Source organism: Trematomus bernacchii, unplaced genomic scaffold (genome assembly GCF_902827165.1).
Source record: "Trematomus bernacchii unplaced genomic scaffold, fTreBer1.1, whole genome shotgun sequence".
Lineage (NCBI taxonomy): Eukaryota > Metazoa > Chordata > Actinopteri > Perciformes > Nototheniidae > Trematomus > Trematomus bernacchii.
The window spans coordinates 10,054,748-10,076,145 of record NW_022987547.1 but is presented as its reverse complement, the minus strand read 5'-3'; the positions used below and the strand labels follow the sequence as shown (position 1 = coordinate 10,076,145).

Below are 21,398 nucleotides of genomic sequence, written 5' to 3'. Positions count from 1 at the left end.
GCATTGCGCCTGTAACGACACTCCCCATTGGTCGGAGGCGATCACGTGGTCAAAAAAGGGGACGGCCTCTCTTGAGGCGCTGCATTGTGGGAGGTGTAGTTCATATCGGTGGATGCTGAATATTGCTTTTATATCTATATTGTAATGAGCCACTTCCACTGTATTTTAAGTGTTTATAGCAACAGCTAAAATCTCGATGTGTGAGCCTGGAGGTGCTCTGCTCTAAATACAGGAGGCTGACATTGTTTTATATGAGTTGACATGGATAACTCCTGACTATGTCAACATTGGACTTGCAATGTTTAGAGCTGATGTAAAACAGTAGCTGATGTAAAACAGTCCTCTTAATACTATTTCAGAATAATAAACACATTTTTATAAATAAGTTCACATTCTACCCGAGCAAAAAGTAAAATAAATGCTTAATATACCACCAATGTATAGACTGTTTATATTAGCTTTACATACAGAAAAATACCTAAATAAGCCTACATTATTCCATTATCTTCTGGTAACAATCTTACAAAGAACATAAAAACTCAGATTATCATATTTAAAGAATTGCAGTTTCCTTTTGCCAAATATGATTCATTCAAACATTTTGCACTAAGGTTCAAAATGAAAAAAAGCTATCAAATTGATAGATTATTATTGTATAATGAAGAAATTGGTTGTATCTATACTCAATATTGAAATACATAATATGCCACTTTTAGAGAACAGAAAAATACTATTTATATAAATGTAGATTGTAGATAAATCTATCACACCAAAATTATACTTTTTGTTAACCCTTCAAGATGCAAACAGCGTAACAGAGAGCAGTTTTAAGCATCAGCATTTTAATGGGACAAAGCAAAAACTCAAACCATGTTACTGAAGCATCAACAGAACTGTCCTTGCCAAAACATAGGTTGAACACATTCTTAGGCACCGCCTACTCTTGGATGATTTTTGGTTAAATTAAAAAGTAACTCACTGATGATAATAATAAGGCAACACAATGGATTTGTTTAACTATGTTAAAAATGATGGTGACCACAGTGCAAAAATCTGATCCTTATACGGTTGATTCTTAATCTATAAAAACAATTGTTTAGGTTTAAGACAGAATAACTTAAATGATGCATTACTTGTGAATGGAAAGGCTTTTGCATTACATAGCAATGCTGCTTGTCGTCCGAGCCTCTGGAAGAATCAAATGTTGCACCGTCTCTACTGTACACTGGACAGGGATGCTACTGTAGAACAGCCGTTTATGAAGTCCATTAGCCCAACAGGAAGCAAGCTCGCTCCCTTGATTAACATGTCGTCTTTATACAGATTCAGTACAATTAAACAGACCGTTTGGTTATTTACATAAAAACAGAAAACAACGTGGAATGCAAAAACATTTTAAAAACAAAAAAACTAGTAATTCAAATTTTGTGAAAAGATAACCTTAAGTATTTGTGCAATATTTGTCTGCCTATTAGTAAGATAAGAGTGGCAGTAATCCCTGCAATTGGTTTATTTGAGATATTGAAAATCCAATTTAAAAAATAAAGTCGACAGCCACTTAATGTTTTATAAACAAACATAAAAGGTCTCATGTGTCACATGATTTCAACGGTGTCACTGCAACATTTCTCTATAAGACAGTCCCGAAATTAAACACAAAAAAAGGCTCTTTATACAATGTCAGCATTTTAAATTTGCTAAAAATAAAAACAAATGATACTATTTCATCCGTTGCAAAAAAAATTATAATGGCGTAGTCCTTTCTGTTTCAGGGGGAGATTAATGGACATTGTTCTTGTGTGTAAAAGCATCAGTTCATGCACACACTCAAGCACACACATTTCTTATCCACAGACTCATCAGTCCGTCCCGGGAGATGACAGTCGAGAAGCGCTGAATTCTTACTTGTTTTCCCACTTTCCCTCAAACTGCGTACTTTATCTTCTCAGTGATTTCCTACATTTCACAGAATGACTTGACACACCCTGAGAACTTGCTTGGACTAGTTTTTCACTTTAGTAACATGTGGACAGACGTGAGAAATGAGAGCTTCAAATTGAGAAAAAATAAAAACAATGCACCCATTACTCAACACATCGCATGACTTCCTATGGACTACTGAGTGCTTTCTGTGGCAACGTTGGTAGCCTCTTCTCCCTGTATGATTGTTACACGTTGGTATAAAATTCTGCCCTTCTCTTTGGCTCTGAGGGGCTGAAAACAAACAGAACTAGGTGTTTTACTATCTTCCTTTTAAACTAAAATGTGGCTGTGCTAGAAATATCTTGACATGGTTATATAATTTACATTTGGCCAGATATCTGCAGGCATTACAAAAATACGCCAAACAATAAAATGGGCCCAAGAATGCAAAGGTGCATTAGCAATTAGCTGTTTTAAAAGTGTTTTAAAAGTGTCCCGGAGTGGATGGTTTTTCTTTACACTTGCAGATTTGGGCAGTGGGTGTTAAGTTATGGGCTGGTTAAGGTTGATAAAATGGCGTACCAGCCTTTCTAACAGAATTACTTTGTGTGGTTTCAGAGAGAGAGCATCTAATGCCCTCCCTCCCCCAGCAGAGTATCATCTTGTGGCTTCAGAGACTTCAGAGGCCCGCTGTGCTGAGTGATCAGTGGGTGTGGTAGCCGGCGGTGCTCATGCCGGCCTGGTTGGTCAGCACCGCCCCGTTGACGCCCTGCCCGGGCTCCACCATGGCCCCGTTGCTCACTGCGCCCACGCCTGTCCATCCGGCACCGGCAGCATGTAAATGACTGTAAAGGCAGACAGGTTATACAGTTAGATGAAAGCTAATGGAAGATGTCGTAGCATCAATGTGAACATTTCTGACATTCAATGTTGTGTGGCGCGAGGGACAGTCTGCAAACTGTGTCCTGCTTTTACATTATAGATGTGATTCAGCTATGTTGTGTTGGTCAATTTATTGAGGCTATTTCCCTACATTTCAAAACTTGTTTGTATTCAAGTGCAACACCAGCACCCTATGGACTGTTAAAGATTTAGCTTGCAGTCAGATTTGTATCAGGCAAACAGAGAGGCCAATATGTGATGAAAAGTAAAGAAATGTATTTTGTTCGATTTAGATTTGATCCCGTTAACACACATTTGCAGTGGAGGGATTTAACCAACAACCGCTGCTTTTCTAGATTCAGATGAATTCAAAACATTAATCAACACATACATTTAATTTATTATATGCATTGTATGTGTATTATATATACAAGGAGCTACAGCTTAAGCTGCTTAAATTAGACTTCTTGCAAATTAAGCTATAACTTTTGAACTTTCATTTACAAAAGTCAAAGGAATTTTCAGGACTTTTACATGTAAAAGAATGAACAAATAGGTGATGTTATGGGCAATAAAACAGGACTTATACTGTTATACTGAAAGAGATTGTCAACAGTGAAGACAACATGAAAGATGATGATAAAAAAGGTGCAGAAGTTTCTTCAATCACCAACACATATCTAGTGAAGCCATTTCCACTGCAAACCCTCTGCTCACCGTGGTAAATAGATGTAAATATTGTTATTATGTAGGCAGAACAAAATAGTCCCATATTCAGAAATTAAGCTTCCCCTGTTGCTCGTATCCCTAAGTGAGGGAGAGCATGTAAACCCGCTTTCTATTGGAAAAACAATCAAAGTGTGATATAAATAGATAACACCCATTTGGTGTTGCTGTGGTGATAGCAGACAAACTGGTTTAGAGAAAGAAATGAACAAGATGGCTGCATGAAAACAAGATTCACAAGAAATGATTTGTGCTGTGGTCACCTCTGGTACTCACTTGTAGCCCTGCTGATCCCAGGTCTGCCCGTAAACTCCGTAGCTGGGCACCTGCCATCCGTTGGGCACATACTGCCCAATCTGCTGTGCAGCTGTGTTGCTGTACCACTGACCCCACTGACTGTAGGGCTGCGCTGCGAAGCTCACCGTGTTCTGCTGACATACAAATTCATATTTCAGGAGGCAGAGTATCACGTTGCACCACAGTGAAGTGAACCAGCAGTGAAGCAGGGTTCCTTTAATGTAAGCAGTGCAGGATGGTGACTGCAGAAAAATAAATAAATGATGCGTGGGGGAATCTCCTGGTGCTTACCTGGGGCATCTGTACCTGCTGAATGGGGCTCACAATGTCTGTTGTTTCTTTGCCCCAATAACACTTAACAACATAGCCCTCTATGGATGTGCCGTTGACGGAGACAATGGCATGAGCTGCTGCTTCATGGGAGTTGAACCTGCGCACAGAAAGGAGATTAAATATATAAGGATATCTGATAAAAACATACGAGCATGATGACTTAATGCGAGGTTTTTTGAGTGACAGGTTCATCTGCAAGTCAGCTTACCTCACAAATGAGTAGCCTTTGTCTGGGAAAACACGGATTTCCATTATTTGGCCAAAAGGTGAGAAGGTCTGTCTCATGGTTTGCTCTGTGAAAAAGAGACAAATATTTAAAAGATGAGATTTTCACATGTGCCTCTACATAAGGGTGCTACAATCAATTAGTCATTAATGGTGCCAGGCTGATCATTTTCAAATATAACCAGTTATGCACGGTTTAAATCTTAATGGTAGATTTAGCAGCTTTTCAGAGCCTTTTAGCAATTATATTTCTTTAAAGCGACTAGCAACAAAATCAAAAGCAAAAAAAAACACTAGCGAAAAATAATAAATGGTTGAGTCTTTGTAAAAGGTCTACATGCACAGTAAAGAATAATATTGTTTCTGTTGAATATCTGTACATACAACTACATTTTTCTAAATTGTTTGTGCATGCTGTCAATTAACACCAAATATTTTAGGTGGGACCTGAGAAATATAACTCACCTGTGAGTCCTGTTGTGACCCCCCCGCAGTAGACGGTGCAGTTGCTGGGGCTGGACTGGTTGACCACCTCGTCAAAAGAGAGCTGCTTGGCATTGGTGGCTAAAAGAAAAGATTAGAGCAGTTTTTTATTCATTTGATGTCTTTCTCAAAATATGTATTGTACAATACAACTGTATGCATCTACTGTATGTGCTGAATTAACCATCTGATATATGGATTTTATTATTCAGACACAGACAAGTGTTCATTGGAAGAAAACAAATATCAAATGGAAAGTGGGTCCTTTTATGTTGTCAGGAGTAAATCTGGAAAACCTTTGGACTGCAAGGAGAGTTCAAATGCAGTCCATCGATTGCCTTTTATTTAATTCTAGTGTACTTACTCTCATTTGTAGTTTTAGGAGCAGGCTTCCTTGTGGCCCAGTTGGTCCTGATCTGCCGTCCTCCCAGCCACTGTCCTCCCATCTGCTGGATGGCATTCTCTGCATCCTGGTTATACAGAAAGAATACACACCAAAGTGAGTCAAAGACACCGAACACATAACGTCTCACTGTATGTAAACCCTGAGCTTCAACTGAGTCAACAATCAGAGCCTGCTAATGTTTCTCAGTCCTCTAACACATGGGCATTACTGGCACACTTACCCATTTGTTGAAGAAGGAGACAAAGCCATAGCCTTTAGATTTACCTGTGGCCATGTCTTTCACCACTCGACAATCCCTGTGACAAATATAAAAACACAGTTAGTCGAGAAATTCAGTGTATGATATGACTATCATGATATTATTTACCATTATTTTAGTTGTCTATATGGAAGGGTTTAGGGTCTATACCTAAACTGCACAGTAGCATTTCTTATGATACACTATACAGCATGTTATTGTAAATTATTATTTTTGGCAACAATTCCAATGAAATACAAAACAACAACACTGAATATTTCTGCTAACAAGTATATGTGTGTATTCATAGCCTGATATATTCTTTGTCCTTGCAAAAAATTAAAATACATTAAAAAATATAGCAAAAGTGGAATGATTAAAACCCTGCAACATAACACATTCATACACATTTACTAAAAATGCCAATGGTGTAGCCCGGCTGATCTGAATAAGCGATATAGAATAATATATAAAAGAAATTAAGAATCACACACACAAATAATGATCATGAGAATATACTTACGATATTTTCCCAAATGGAGCAAAAGCTGCTTTAATGTCATCTGTTGTGATTTCAGGACTTAGATCTCCAACAAAGACATGGAAGTGACCTAAAAAAAAACAACACGCATTCAAATTTGTATTCATACAAACAATTATTTAACACAGTAAAAACACACATAGTATGATGAGTAAAAGAGTATTGTTTTGTAGTGCATTACATAAGGAATATACAAGATGCTAGGCATTAAACAGAAATAAAAAACAAACATATTATTTGTGCATTTCTGTAGCTCTGAAAGACACGTTTTTTATTATAAAAAGTGTATAAGAACAGTATAAATATGTTCCACGTTATAACCCCTTAAACCTTGAAGAAGAAACCACAGTAATAAGGACTCACTGCTTGTGTCTTTCTTTTGGCTGGTTGGCGTCGTGGCCCAGTTGACCTTGACCTCCTGAAAGAGAGACAGAGCGAGGGAAGAGGAAACAAGGTGAGAAGGGAAGTTTCCTTGCAGAAGAGAGGAAGGTGCTTTTTCTTTGATGAGGTTTTGTCACACACCAGTTTTACTTTAATATTCTGTGATTGAGAACTTTTTAAAATAAGGTGGTCTCTGTATGCCATTAGTGGCGTTTTAAACCAACACTACAACTTGATTTATCTAAGTTTACAAACCTTTGCATTAATTAAAATAGCAGAACAAATACAGTGGAGAATATAAAAGGGATATCAAGGTTTCACCTTCATAATCAGGAACATTTCAGTCTAGTAAAAATTTGGAGAAAAACTGTAGGAAGTAAGGTCCAAATAACAAGGGACTTACAAACAAGTGATTTTTACGAACTTGTTATACTCCTCAAATGGTCCTTCAATACCTGTTGAGGATAAAATATTTTCAACTGAATGTATTTCTCTTGAAGTTGCTCTTACGTGGATTCTACGTGGAAATAACTTTGCAGAAGAACACATAGCAGTAAAGAAGTAAGGGGACAGAAGAGCATCCATTAAAGTCACATGTAGCATGATTACACAGCAGGGCCATGTTAACTCAGTCAGACAGATGGCAAGCTCACTCAAGGAAAATCTTAATTGAAACAGATAATAAAAGCCCAAACAGCTCCATGTTAACATCTATGCAAACACACACACATGTAAGTTATCAGTTTATTTGCATGTAGTGTTTAGTATTTGTTGTAACAGTGCGGTGACAACTCAGCCTAAACACACATGTTGAAAGACAATTTAAGCTTTAGAAAATGCTTTTACAATCTTATTTCTCTGTGTAAAATGTCAAAACTCTGAGTTATATTATGCAGCATCCATTCAGGTCATAAAATAAACATTATTTTAGCTAATTTTGCAAGTTAAAATGCCAGGAAACAACCAACTAATTTCAGCTTCTCTGGTGTGGATATGTGTTGGTTTTAGTTTTCTACAATCTAAAACTAATCATTATTGAGATTTAAGCTATTCATTAGACAAACAAGACATTTCAAAATGTCAATTTTGGCTTTTTCAATACTCTAATATTGATCAGACAATGTGCAATGAGAGCAATATAGCTCAAATAGATGTTTTTTTAAATATTCAGTTTTTGTGCCTGTTCAAAGCATTTCAATTAGTCTTAATTAAATTACTAATGGTGACAATATCTGCAAAATTCATAATTTACTTGTCCATTTTAAAAAGGTAAATACAATTCAAAATATATTTTTCTGAATCGTATAGCCTTTTAAAAAGGTAATCTAATGACTGATTATTTTAAATCCATTACAGCTTTTGTGTATTGAATCCAATCACTTTGTGGAGGATCTACAGACTTGTCTCAATTTGAAGTAAAAACAAAGGCTGACATTCTAGAGAAATTAGAAAATATGTTTTAAGGACTGAGATACTGCAATAACATGACAGAGATCGGTGTGGTCATTTCAGACTGTGTACAGTAGAGTAATGTGCACAGGGGACTAAACCAAATTAAGTGAAGTGGAGCAGGAACAGGGATGTGAGATAAGGTCTAAAAAAGATACAAGTTTTTTCCAGCTGCTTCATTTCACCCCTGCCCACCCAGCCTCACCGTAGTGGACTCACCCAGGAGATATGATAGCTTACCTTACCCAGAATTTTCCGACCGTTCATGGCTGCGATTGTGGCCGTGGCATGTCTATGCTCATAGAACTCCACAAAGCAGTACGGATCATGACCTGCTGTCTGGAGGGGGCAGGAAACAGATATTATTCAGAGGCATTGTCAATGTTTTTTATTGTTAAAAAGGAGGAAAACAACCACTTTTGTTGATTGCTGGAGGGGTGTGACAGTGTTTGATTGACAGCAGAGTCCCGGGGTTACACCATAGAGAATGTAAGACAATGTCAACAAACATGCACAATAACTTACATTGTGTAGCTAGTTATTGAAGAGCAGGACCAAATCAGAACTTATCAGACAAAAGAGACATTGCATCTACTTTAAAATGTTGGCAATAAGCTAACTAGGCTGCAAAATTATAGGTTTTATAGTTTTCCAGGCAGTACTTAATTGCATGTATCAAAATCAAAAAGTATCCGTCTACAATACCAGAAAGATAGTCCTTCAAACTAATGAAAACATTGTGGGCTCCATCATGAATAGGGATGCAAATGTGTGATACCAACGCCTTTTCCTAATTGAACTGATACCAATTTGATGGGTGGAAAAGCGGGCCTACACATGATTTACATCATAGATATGTATAATGTAACATACAAAAAATTGGGACTTTAAAGTTTCTTTGGCCATTATACAAGATGACAGAATTATATTTTGTTTATCCAGATAATCCCAGATGCTGGAATAAATGTGGATTTTTCGGGAAGAACGTCAGAGGAGATAAGGAAGCGACTCAATCAGATCATAAGGTCGGGGAGAAAAGTGTTGATGTATGAACTCTCATACATTGTCCGACAGTTGTCCTCGGATCGTACTACCAAATGTGTTATCTTCTCAAGCAAGCAAGGAAGAACAAGCACACACAAAAAAAAGAGTGAATAAGATGAAAAATTAACTCACATCTACTATCATTTTACAGCTCTTGCAGGGTCCAATCTGGCCAAACAGCTCCAGGATGAGGGCCTCTGTCACGTCCCGGGACAGATTCCCCACATACCTACAATGGACAGAAGACACAGACAATACTGTTAGTCGTTTTGTGATGTAACTGAAGATTTGACATCTGACAGCAGGGTCAAGCTTTTCCTTCAATTATTACTGTGGTGAGTGGTGACTAAATGAAAATCTGGCCTGGGACATAAATATCAAGTTGTTCAGCAGATCTGGGAGTGGGTTTGTTAATTGTTTTGGTTTTGTAGGTAAAAGGGTGTTTGCCTCCCCGGTGGCCAACCTAATTATTCTCAAACTGCGTTGAGTTAGTATCTATTACCCGAGTTTGCCTCAGTAGAATAAAGGGCTGGTGGTCAGTTTGTTGTATTGTATCGTGTTGTTGTGCTTTGGGTTGTAACATACAAAGTCATTTTTTAAATCCAATATCCCATAGAATCTTATCATAAGAAATGTATGGATGTGTGAATGCCAAAACTACACATTTACACACAAAAAATAAACAAATACCCAGAAGTAATCACTCCTCCCTCTGGATTCAATTACATGTCTCAAGATAATACAATTTCAAGGACGTTAAATTGCAAAATATTCTTTAGTCTGCATTAAATAAGCTATACATAAAGTGCAAGTAGGGACATCTAAGATATTTTAATGTCTGCGGCTGACCTTGTGTCACTCACAACACTGCTGGCTTTTAATAGATGTAATTTAATCCAAACCAGGTAACTAAAATAATCCGTTAACCAAATAAACACATTAACATCAGTATTAGATTATTTTGAGGAAGGGTACTGTGGTAACAGAGCTATCCATTCAAGTAGTCTACTAGGCCTGTGAATTTATGTCTCCCATGAAACTCTATGGATGATGGCACACCAAACTCCATAGAAAAATTAGGCAATTCAGTGTTCTCCTGTTCATCGTCCGACTAACAACAGTCTCTGATACATATGGCTACTCTGTGCAATACAAAACTGCATTCGGCATACATCACATTGTATCGAAAGGAATAATTATTGAATGTTCCTTTGTGAGCAGTGTGTACCCATGTACACATAGTGTATGGTTCCTACGCGTTAATTTGATCCATTTCTGGATTCACTTATGAATGAGCCGAATATTCCAGATGTGAGATAATTACGATGTATTAAGATGTTTTTAAGTCGTATTAAGGATACACCATATACACTCAAAATATATTTCTTATTGAGTATATGGTGCAAATCTCTCCGTTTTGAGACTGTAATACGCTGTATCGATGCTAATTTAGCTACGTGACGGATACAAGAGGCTAGCTAACGGTAACGCAGACACACATACACACACACACTTACAGGGTTTTGGGCTGGTCATCGTCCATTCTGTTTTAACTTGCTGGCCGAGAACAAGTCGCAAACCCTGAGAGCAAATCCACGACTGTCTCAGGCAGTTGCCCGCGACACCGTCAGGTTATTTTAATGCGCAGTATGAAGTGATAACCCGCCGATGTGTTAGCTCCGGAGTGAACAATGGGCAGCCGACAAAGATGGCGGAACGACCGGGGCCGAACCTCACGCGCATGCGCAGCTTCCCAACCAAACACAACATCAAGACATGTTACAAAATACTGTCAAGTGAATACAAAATACATGTTACACACGTTTCTTATGTATGCATATAGTACAATTTATAATAAAGTCTATTTTCTACGTTTTTTATAAACAATATGAGCAGTACATTAATATTGTACCATTAAACAGGCTAAAAAACAGACTGCTTCTTTATATTGTTTTTATTTAATTACCCACTCAAAGCATTATGTGGTTTACTCCCCTCTGAGATTCTGTCCTCAGGATGGTACTTCATTGTTCGATGATATCATAATTTTAACATGTTTACGAGAATCATACCTGCCCAAGTATTCTACTATATACTGTACTGTATACTGTACTGTACACTGCTCCTTGTACTAGGCTCCAAGTAAAAATGATGGGTTAAATGCAGAGTGTGTGCTGTGTGCATGTGTGTGTGACCATTAAAGAGGGTTTCATCCTCCAATTCTAATTCTAGTATATAATGCCACATCTATGTTTATAGACACATTTTTTCCCTTGTTTTACGAAATGTAAATGATCTGACCTTTTAATCTTTCACCAATAAAAGGCTGTTCATATATATAAATGTGATGTTTTTAATGTATGTATATATATATATTTATACTTTATTTTATTTTTTTCAGCGTTGTTTACTCTACATGGCAGTCAGTATAGTACTTCTTCAAGTTTAAGACTTGTAATGAAGACATTAAAAAAAAATGGTATGATGACTTTCTTTGACATCTCAAAATTAATTTCACCAGCTGTCAGACCAAACAAGACCAAAAATGTGTATTTTAACAGCTACTAATACCTGTTTTGGTAAGAATGCCACTATGTGTGCTTTGCTGTGTACAAGTGCGAATTGGATAGATTTAATAACCATGTATAGGATAATGGTATCAATTTATTATAGAAAACTATATGCATTCAGATTTACTTTTGCTCTTTCTGTGCAATATCCAATTACAAATCCTTTTAATTGAACTATTCACATCTTAAACTGCACTGTAACTTTTAACTTTTATCCATGTATTTTTTCTTTTAATGTTTATTTTTTTATCTTTTCTTTTTAATGACTGATTTTAAATGCCATTTTTAAAATGTCTTCCATTTTTGTAAAGCACTTTGAATTACCTTGTGTTGAAAGGTGCTATATAAATAAACTTGCCTTGCCTTGCCTTGTAGGTCTGCAATTACATTTATGAGATGCATTAAAATATATTATCGCTATACCTTTAAGTGTTTGCAAAGTGCTCACTTCATCAACAAACCTCCATACCTTACATAAAAACACAGTTCAATATATTTTTTATTGTCCCTTTTTTCTACTGTATTGTAGGTGTCTGGTATTTTCAATAAATATAACAAGTTTAAAATGTAATTTTATTTTGTAACATGTCTGGGTAAAGATTTTGCAAAAAAAACATCAGCCCTTCCAGATCAATCACAACAAAACCACCATAGTGTTTATAAAAAGATAGGAAGAACAATGTAAATTGTTTTTTAAAACAATAAAACCTGATTTATTGTCAAACCAGGACATTTAAACTACGACTTTAACCTGTCGTTATTTTTTAAAATTGAATGACAAATATATAAATTAAGTTTGCCAGCAATAAACACAAAAAAAGTCTCAAAAGGTCCAGTGGTTTCCACATGTGCGCCCTGATGCTGCTCTGATGAAACAGTCCTGAGCAGCATCAGTCGAGCTTCTCTGCTCAGTCTCTCCCTCATCTTGGGCAGACATTGTGGTCAGTGACGAGTTTCTCCATCCTCTTTATCTTGCGTTTGTTCTTGGGCATGGGTTTGTCGTACATGCCGTTCTTTAGTAAATGCTCCTTGCTATGGTGAACCTGAGCACCGTGCTGCAGCTGGAAGGAGCACAGAGCCTTCAGGGGCCTCAGCAGAACCTGGACACACAAATGGAGAAGGTGTAAAAAAAATGGTTTCTTGTTGGCGTTGCAACCTCTGTTTGTAACTCTCAAAAATAACCAAATCTATGTACTCTATTTTGATTTGGGTGACTTCTCACTGGTCAGTTTTTGACTTAGCTACAGTTAACAATGAATTAAACTATAACGTGTACGTGAAAAGGGTTGCTCATATTAATGAACCTACATGTATTTACAGCAGTTCCTCTCAGCTCTGTGAATCATTTGAAGGTCTTTCAACTAATTTATTTTGTTTTTACAGCCTGCGACTTTACTGTTTTTGTTCAGTGAATGCCCTCATTCCCAGACACAGGAAGCTGTTTTCAGAAACACAACCCCAAATAAATGCTAATGCTGCTCCATATCTGCTGGATGTGTTACTAAACAGCTATATATATTAATCATCATTATTTCATCACGTCACCTCTTGGATGTCGTCATTCTGCTCCAGTATGGACAGCGAGACAGCAGCACACTCCAGCGTGGACAGGCAGATGTTGGAGGGTTGTGTGCGGATCACATACTGACTGGAAAGAGTCCTATTGAGCTGCACCTGGTGACCCAAAGCAGAGGTGATCAGAAGGGTGAGAAATTAACTGATTTCTTTCAAATAATAAAAGTTATTTTGCCTGGAATTAAAACAGATACAATAGTTGATCTTCAATTATACCAAGTGTTTTCTACCCTTAAATTATGGGACATAAACACTTGTTACCACCAGTCCTCACTGATATCCCCCTATCAACCTGGACGAAAATGTTAAGGATTAGAACTTTTATATTTAAAATATGCACTTAAATAGTTGCACAAAATCAACTTTAAGGCCACTGAAGAGAAATGAACATTAGTCAAATGACACACTGAAAGGCAACGTTTGTTATCTCTTTTTGACAAAATGAACATCACATCAAACCTATTTTATTGTGAAAACACAGTTATACACACCTGTTTAGGCAGGTGAAACAGGCTGTTTTTTAGGAACATGTTTTTGGCCTGGCTCCAGGTGCCGTCTATAATGATCACATTGTGTTTCCCTGTGCCTACTTCCTGGTGTTGTACCAACTCGTCCAGGTTCTGGGATTTGGGACCTGGGTACAGGATCAGCGTCCTGCTGTCCCGACACACCGCAGCCAGCTCCGGGTGCCTGAGAGGGGAAAAATTGAAGAAAAAAAACTCAATATATCTGTAAATTCAGAGACAAAAGTGTTTCAATGGTGTGGCGGAGAGCTAAAATTGGAGAATGACTTCTTACTTTTCCTCATTGAATCTCCTTCCCACTATGACATTGCATTTTCCTTGTGGCAAACAAGCAGCAAGTAGTGGCACTGTGCGAAGAACTCTGCTCTCCTGAAAGTAAACTGGAGGTTAGAAAAGGCATAACCATGAGCCTCTTGTACAAATATGCCTGGTTTTCTTTAGCTATCTCATTGGAAGGAGCAGTTGATTTTTGGTTTTGAAAATTGGAAAGGACAACACATTTAAATTCATCAGCCAGACAAAAAAAAATAAACATGCAATGTAATAATACTGTATACAGGACTATTTGGAACTGGCCAATTATTAGCATTTGGCATCGCTGCTTCCATCTTTCTTATTACTTTGGACATACAATACCAGGAGCATACTTCATGAAGATGGTTGAGATAATGACCACAGTGGGCAATGCTTTAATAAAAACAAATACTATACAAATACTATATTGAATAATCAAAAATACAAAACATTGTTTGCCTTGAACTTTTTTTCCTGACCACGTATATACCTATTTTTGGTGTCTTGGGTATTCCCTTATGATGTACAAAATTACACTAATAAGAACACACTGAAAAATAAGGTATGCCAAAGCTTTTGTCTGGTACTGTATGTGCACCTAACCTGACTATTGTTTTTAATAGTATATAATGTATAAGCCTTTCAAACAGTAGTCATTGTGTGTTGGGCATGTATGCCACATTTTACATGTTAGTACTCACCTCTGCAGGATGCTGCACTATGTACAGACATGTGGAGACCTCCAGGGGTTGTGTTGGAAGAAAAGGGCAGAGACACACCTTCTGAGGGCGACTACATGGGAGGAAAGTTGAAGACTGTGATTGCACCATTACATCCCAGCCTATAAACCCACATCTCTCAGTTTCAGCTGGTCTTCAGCTTTTCTTTAACGACATTAATCTGCTCCCTCATTAAAGCATGCCAGTAACTTGAGGAGAATAAGAATGGGATGAGGAGGAGGAGGGTTTCCAACCAATCTAACTGGTTAGCTAGCTAGCTAGCTAGCATTAGCTTCACTTTAATTCAGCTCACCGGCACCGTAAACACGTCGGTCTTCTCTCGCCCACCTCGACCGGGAGGGCAGCCAGGTCGCCAAAAGCGTCGTTTAATCCATCTTCATTCGACGAGCTGTCACCGTTTTCTGCTCCGTTTTCTTCAGAAGAGACAGGAGAACAAAAACTGGGAACATTGTCCATGGTGGAGTTAGCAAAAAGCTAACTTATCACCTATGCTTATCCCATGTTGTAAAACACAGCATAGAAATACACCAACTAGAATGCCTACAAACCGGTATACTAAACTGATATGTTAGCTAACTGGTTATACGAAAAATATATAAATAAAACGAAAACTTATTTCATTAGTCTCTTTATTTTTATAATGATTACTGTATGCTTATGTATTTGGAGAATTTGGCCAAATAAAATATGTGTTTATTAGCTATGTGAATTAGCATATCTACTCTATCTACTGTATTTCTATGTCCTAATGGTAAACCATGAACTCAAAGCTGCCACCTGTCGATGTGGAGGAAAAAAGGTGACTGAAGTAAAAACTGATGGGAAATACTCATTCATAACACTGGATGTCTCCGATTTTTATTCAAACTCATAATTAGGACCATAACATATTTATATTCGGTTAAAATATTTAAAAGTATAATGCTTGACCGCACCTATACTTATCTTTGTTTCTTATTTATGAATTATTCCATGTGTTTATTTATGAATTATTCCATGTGTTTATTTAGAATTATCTGGTAGTTTCCTCTTCATATGCTTAACTAGCCTTTTATAACGATGTGGTATGATATTCTTTAGTTGTGTATTTTAAATATGTGCTGCTGCATGGCCTATGTTGTAGCTACTTACTTGTGACTGTAACTTAATAATTTTTTTTTTATCAAGTTCTCTATTATAAATGTTGAATTTGATTTATTTCATGTTGCTTATTGCTGCTCTGTGTGTTAAAAAGGTGTCGAAATACAATGAGTGCTCAGGAACACTGCAGAGCTCCAGATGGGAATCTGTGGACTCAGGCATAGGAGCAACCATATCTGCAATTCTTGACATAAACCGGCTTTTTTGATTATGTCGGGGCAAATACTGCACTGCCCAATCTTAGTACAGTCCTGGCTAAAAGAAACCCTCTATACACAGTCACAAACATGGTGGTGTAACATGGAATCAGTGACACGCAATTTTTTTTTAATTCAGCGTTAATGTTGGTTTTGGAAAACATTAAGAAGTAGAAAGTATAATGCACATACACAGGTTTTTGACTGTTTACAAGAGGTCACGTATACTCCTGGCTGAGACGAGGTGTCAGGTTTACAGCCAGAGAGGCCTATCTTTAGCTGAAGATCCCCCACTAACGTCACAACGACACATGCACTCTCACCTTTTTTATTCACACCCATGACCCTCACCTCTTTAAAACAAAACACTATAATTCATGCTCTATTGTCACAAGTCCACACTGCAGGGCCTGGGCTAACCTGGAGAAAGGAAGGAAAATGTCCTTCTCTGAAAATGTGTTCAATTACAAAAAAAAACTATTTTGCAGTCTTTATAGAAAGGTTTTTTAGAAAGTACCTCAGCTGTGATTTTAAGACATTGAATGAGTTCGTCAGGGTACTTAAAAACAAACTGGTTAAAGACACTATAGTTCAGTTAAAGAATAACACACTGTCCTTTATCTTTAGCTGGTTCATTTGACCTATCACTCAGTTTTTCTGGATTAACTTCTGTTTTCACCAATTCTGATGACGTAATATTTACTTCCTCTGGTTCAGTTTGTTTTGTAGCTGCTTCAGTTTCAGTTGTGTCCTCTTCTTCTACTGTTGTAGTGTCTTTTTCCTCGGCAGCAGCTGGTGTTGTGTCTCTGAATGTTATTTCATTGTTATCTTCTACACTTTCCGTTTGTGGGGACTCCTCAGCAACCAAGGCATCTTCCATTAGAGCATCATTGGAGATAGGTTGCATCATTTCCTCTCCATCCCCATCTCCCTCATCTGCAGTCTCTGCAGGTGATGCCGTCTCTTTCTCCTCCACCCTCTGTTCCTTTCCACCAGCCTCCTCTTTTTCCTGCATGATATCGTCAGCTGGAGTCAGAGGTGTGAGGTCGAGACATGCCTTAAAAGAGGATGTTGCCTTTCTCCTGGGAGGAGCAACTGGCTTTTGCTTTTCCAAATCTTGTTTCCACATTTCCTGATCTGTACTGACATCTTTCTCGTCCAGAGCCGCAGGATGTTCATCTGTTCTTTCCCAGAAAGGATCATCTGAGACAAACTCAAAGCTTGAGACGCTAAGTGGATCTTCTGGGACTTTTTCTACCTTAATGGAGACTTTCTTAGTTGTCTTCTGTTTGGTTTTTGTAGTTGATTGGGCTTCATCCTCTTTAGGTGACCGAGGGAAAGGATCTACATCACATGGAGAAGAGTTGTCACTGGCTCTGAAGAAGTCTGTGATTTCTTCCTCTGAATTTGGCACCCCACCTTGTTCTGGCTCAGGCAACAAATCATCAAAATCACACAGATCTTGGGCCAATACCCGAGAACCTTCCTCTGGGCTAATTACTTCTTCAGCTGGCTCCACTTCCAATGCAGGTGTCTCATCTATGAGGACATATTTCTCTAAATATCCCCTGGCTTCTCTGTCTGAATGCCTGCTGTGAAAAGACTTCTCAGATGTCATGCTTTCTGTATCCTCTTCTTTCTCCCGACAGCCGACTGCTTCCTCGTACAGGTCAGTGTAAAGGAAAGCCATGGCTTTGGGCTCCTCCAGTAAAATTTGGTCAATAATTTTGAGAGGTCCTTCTGGTAGAAAGATTGGAGTCAGGATGTCCTCTTGGCTTCCAAACAAAGTTGAACCGCTCGGTTTTGATGGGAGTCTAGAGGGTGGGCGTTCGTCTTCTTTCTCTAGAGGCTTCATATAGTTGTCTGTACCGCCGTAGAATACTTCATCTAGAAGCTCGCTGCTGATTTCCTCCAGGCTGATTGTGTCTGACTTGTCATTTTCTTTATTTGTTGTTGTGGTGGTGGTGTGGTCTTCAGTCTCCGCAGTGTCCTGGATCTCAGTCACAGCCTCTTCCTCTTCCTCTTGCTGTTCCTGCGCGATCACAGCAGGACCTCCTGGAGCCTCAGCCTCAACCAAGGTGAACGCCTCAAAGTAGTCCGCATTGCCGGCAGCTGCTCTGCCTGGAGGTCGGGCCACTGGAGCCCCAGGTGGATCCATTTTATTTGGACCAATGGAGGACGAGGGATTGACCTGGTCATCACTTGCCTCGTCCATTCCTGTAAACACCAGATCATCATAATGAATCTCTTCACTAGCTTTAGGAACAAGGCTGTCCTCTAGATAAGAAAGGTTGTCCACCATTACTTTGCTCTCCTCTTCATCCACAGTGGCCATTTTCGGAGGAACGACAATGTTTAGGATTTCAGAGCCCTCAGACACTAATCTAAACAGCATTTGCTCTTTATCCACCATTGGATCGTTCGCTTCCTCTTCTTGTCCGTCTTCAGTTTTTACATTTGGCTGTGAAACTTCGAATAACTCCGGTCTTCCTGAGATGTTCTCAGAACTTTCTACAACTCGTTGTCTCTCGGATTTTCTCTTCCTCTCTTTAGTTCTCTTCCGTCTTGAGAACAGCTCGTCGTCCATGACAAAGATGATTTTCCCTGCAGGAACAGACCCAGGTGTTGCAGGCCGCACTGCGACCGGAGAGCTCAGATCCACAGTTCCAGCTTCAGAGGTCCATGGCGTGCTGCTGCGACTCGGGGTCGTTTCCCATGCAATGCCGCTGTCCTCGCCTTGCATAGTTACCATGGAGAAGGAGGGGTCCATCATCAGGCATTGCATCTTAGGTTGGACGTTGTCATCGCTGACAACCTCTCGTAAACTAAAGGCAGACAAACATAAGATAGTCGATATTAGAGATAATAATGCACAATCAAAGCGGGTGTTTCTATCATTTCTGTCAGAAAGTAACTTTAAACCATGTTTTTTTTCTTGTGTTTTGAAAAAGTCAGTCCGGTAAAGCTAATAATGTTAGCCAAAACGGGAAGTAGCATCAGATGAAACCCGGGTGAAATGAACTTATTTTAAAATAACAGCTTTAAATGGCCTAGATTTTATAGTTTGAGCTTTTTTGTTAACTGGATTAGAACAATTTAAATATGAAAAAAGCTACAAAATGAATAATTTAGCTACACAGGAAATATTGGTGAGTATTTTTTCCAGAGTAATTACTATTTTGCTCTGAAATAGTGATATTTAATCATTTTGGAGTGTATTTATTACTCATAGTTTCTAGAGTGCGATCAAAAATGCAGAGTCAATTCTATTGGAGTTAAACCATGACCACGCTGTAACGGAGGTGATCTCTGGGGCCATAGATCTCTGGGGCCATTGATCTCTGGGGCCATAGATCTCAGTCTCCGTTACGGATTATATAGCTTCATTATTGGCGAAGTATATTCATTTGTTCCACGCTAAAACATTGCACAGGAAGCATGTATATGTAATTGATGCATATATTTGTCACGATCTGTCTATGTTTTAGTTTGTCTGTCTCTGTTTCCTGTTTTAGTTTGAAAAGTGTTCCCCCCCCCCCCCCCCCCCCCTCTTGTCTGTTGCTGGTGATTGCGTTCACCTGGTGCCCTGTGTTTCTCCTCCCTCCTCACCTGTGTCTTGTTGGTTTGATTAGTCCTGTGTGTATTTAGGTTCTGTTTTCCTGTGTGTGTGTGTGTGTGTGTGTGTGTGTGTGTGTGTGTGTGTGTGTGTGTGTGTGTGTGTGTGTGTGTGTGTGTGTGTGTGTGTGTGTGTGTGTGTGTGTGTGTGTGTGTGTGTGTGTGTGTGTGTGTGTGTGTGTGTGTGTGTGGTGTGTGTGTGTGTGTGTGTGTGTGTGTGTGTGTGTGTGTGTGTGTGTGTGTGTGTGTGTGTGTGTGTGTGTGTGTGTGTGTGTGTGTGTGTGTGTTCACGTGAGACAGTCATATTGAGGCTGTGTATCCTGTACCACAAAGAGGAATAAATGCCCACACCGGGTTGTATTTGAACTCTCTGCCTCTGCCTCCTTGCTTGGTCGGGCCGCTCAATGGTCAGCTTCACACACGCCCACTCATGTTCCTTAAGCACTTTGGTTTATTGACCTTTTTTATTGTAAAGATCATTATGGTTCATTTATTCTATTCTGAGTAAAATGACCTTCTATTATGAGTAAAATGGCAGTAGAGTTGTTTTTAATATACACTACATAGAGTAAATAACCATTAAGCAGAGTCAAATCTAAGCACATAATAGAGTAAAATGAACTCTAAAAATACAACTCTGAACAAAGAGTACATTTTACTCTATATAGGTTGGGACCAAATGTAATATTTTTAGAGTTACATTTTCTTCAATTTGAGTCAATTTTACTCAGAGACATGTACTGTGTTACTTTATTATCATTGTGGAGGCTTTGGTTTGAAGTGTTGTTGAACTGTATTGATTATGGTGTCTGTGTTTTGTCCACCCCTAGGCCAAAGGACAGAAAGCCCTCTTTGTGTAACACGATTGTAAAGTTAAATCAACACCATGTTATAACAAGTTCAAAATGTAACTTGGTAATGAATCCATGAAGGGAGAATTCATTGTAGCCTATTAGGTTACATTAATTTAAGCTAGCTGTTCCTAATAGACTGAATGTATACTAAGCACTTATGAGCGACACACGTACAGGTTAGTCACACTAAAGAAATCTCATATCATACGAAAAACAGATCCAATTGACTTGTGTAGAATGAACCTCTGGAGACTTGTTGAAAATGAAATAAAATTAACCATATTACACAGAAAACTTTGACTTTGAGCTGAAGTAATGTTTCCAAAAAACAATATTTAGAATAACTGATCTGTACCTGTTTCTAAGGTTCTCCACTTCATCACTGGCCTCGAGGTTTTGTCCGGTAAAATCTTCGGGTGTCAGCGCTGTCATCTCAGGGTCCACATCCGACGGTGCCACTTCTTCTGTCAGAGCATCCATTGTTGTAATATCTTGATTAATCTGCTTTCACCTCTCAACACAACTCAGTGCTGCTCTGTTGATCTCATTCTAAGCCAAGCGTGTTCCAGTTGAGACTTCATGCTCAGCGTAATCTTGAAATAGAAGACTGGTCTTCCAGTGTTTCATCTCAAGCATTTGTAACATGCATGGAAGTTAATTTCTGTTTACACAGGATGAACCCTTGCATTTGGCATAAACAATAAATAGGTGAATCTGGGTTAGTTAGTTGTGGCCTGTGACGAATTTGAACTGTGGAAAATGCAGCATCATGTAAAATGCCTGTGCTTTATGGTTCTTACCACGTCTAAATATAATGTAGCCTGTATCCAATGTCAGGAGCCTGTCTGTTATAGCCCCACAAGTTCTAATTTGTTTTTTGTTGTTGTTGTGCAAAACCAATAAGGGATAAAAAAAAAAAAAACATATTAGGCTTTAGCCATGTTGTGAGAAAAACTAAATG

General features: G+C 38.5%; 3 protein-coding genes across 6 annotated transcripts; all 3 read right to left on the bottom strand.

The window, feature by feature from the left end:
* Window positions 1-825: 825 nt before the first annotated feature.
* On the bottom strand, window positions 826-10,637 carry LOC117476549 (nucleolysin TIA-1-like). 4 transcript variants are annotated; one of them, XM_034123176.1, is made up of 12 exons: window positions 10,446-10,637; window positions 9,061-9,157; window positions 8,125-8,223; window positions 6,418-6,472; window positions 6,037-6,124; window positions 5,496-5,571; window positions 5,234-5,339; window positions 4,852-4,950; window positions 4,370-4,454; window positions 4,120-4,258; window positions 3,795-3,962; window positions 826-2,768 (listed from the first exon to the last, which is right to left on the bottom strand). In XM_034123176.1, the coding sequence occupies exons 1-11, from the start codon at window positions 10,469-10,471 to the stop codon at window positions 3,804-3,806; spliced, it is 1,029 nt and encodes a 342-aa protein (XP_033979067.1). In that variant the 5' UTR covers window positions 10,472-10,637; the 3' UTR covers window positions 826-2,768; window positions 3,795-3,803. The 4 variants fall into 4 exon arrangements, with proteins under 4 accessions (XP_033979067.1, XP_033979065.1, XP_033979068.1 ...); XM_034123174.1 differs by having other exon boundaries at window positions 3,808-3,962; XM_034123177.1 differs by having other exon boundaries at window positions 3,795-3,959.
* Window positions 10,638-12,057: 1,420 nt separating this feature from the next.
* dtwd2 (DTW domain containing 2) lies at window positions 12,058-15,135 on the bottom strand. The gene is made up of 6 exons (XM_034122693.1): window positions 14,924-15,135; window positions 14,593-14,683; window positions 13,872-13,966; window positions 13,565-13,763; window positions 13,044-13,172; window positions 12,058-12,598 (listed from the first exon to the last, which is right to left on the bottom strand). Exons 1-6 carry the CDS (start codon window positions 15,085-15,087, stop codon window positions 12,419-12,421), a joined length of 858 nt encoding a protein of 285 aa, XP_033978584.1. The 5' UTR covers window positions 15,088-15,135; the 3' UTR covers window positions 12,058-12,418.
* A 918-nt stretch (window positions 15,136-16,053) lies between these two features.
* si:ch1073-398f15.1 (cardiomyopathy-associated protein 5) lies at window positions 16,054-21,047 on the bottom strand. The gene is made up of 2 exons (XM_034122810.1): window positions 20,793-21,047; window positions 16,054-18,793 (listed from the first exon to the last, which is right to left on the bottom strand). Exons 1-2 carry the CDS (start codon window positions 20,915-20,917, stop codon window positions 16,564-16,566), a joined length of 2,355 nt encoding a protein of 784 aa, XP_033978701.1. The 5' UTR covers window positions 20,918-21,047; the 3' UTR covers window positions 16,054-16,563.
* Between the last annotated feature and the right edge of the window lie 351 nt (window positions 21,048-21,398).

Coding starts and splice junctions, on each gene's coding strand:
- LOC117476549 (XM_034123174.1), bottom strand. CDS start 10,471: ATGGACGATGACCAGCCCAAAACCCT. Junction 8,224..9,060: donor GCTGTAAAATGATAGTAGAT/GTGAGTTAATTT, acceptor TGCCCCCTCCAG/ACAGCAGGTCATGATCCGTA. Junction 4,259..4,369: donor AAAGGCTACTCATTTGTGAG/GTAAGCTGACTT, acceptor TTCTGTGCGCAG/GTTCAACTCCCATGAAGCAG.
- dtwd2 (XM_034122693.1), bottom strand. CDS start 15,087: ATGGACAATGTTCCCAGTTTTTGTTCTCCTGTCTCTTCTGAAGAAAAC. Junction 13,764..13,871: donor AGGAGATTCAATGAGGAAAA/GTAAGAAGTCAT, acceptor TTCCCCTCTCAG/GCACCCGGAGCTGGCTGCGG. Junction 12,599..13,043: donor AGAATGACGACATCCAAGAG/GTGACGTGATGA, acceptor TTGTGTGTCCAG/GTTCTGCTGAGGCCCCTGAA.
- si:ch1073-398f15.1 (XM_034122810.1), bottom strand. CDS start 20,917: ATGGATGCTCTGACAGAAGAAGTGGCACCGTCGGATGTGGACCCTGAG. Junction 18,794..20,792: donor GTGGAGAACCTTAGAAACAG/GTACAGATCAGT, acceptor GTCTGCCTTTAG/TTTACGAGAGGTTGTCAGCG.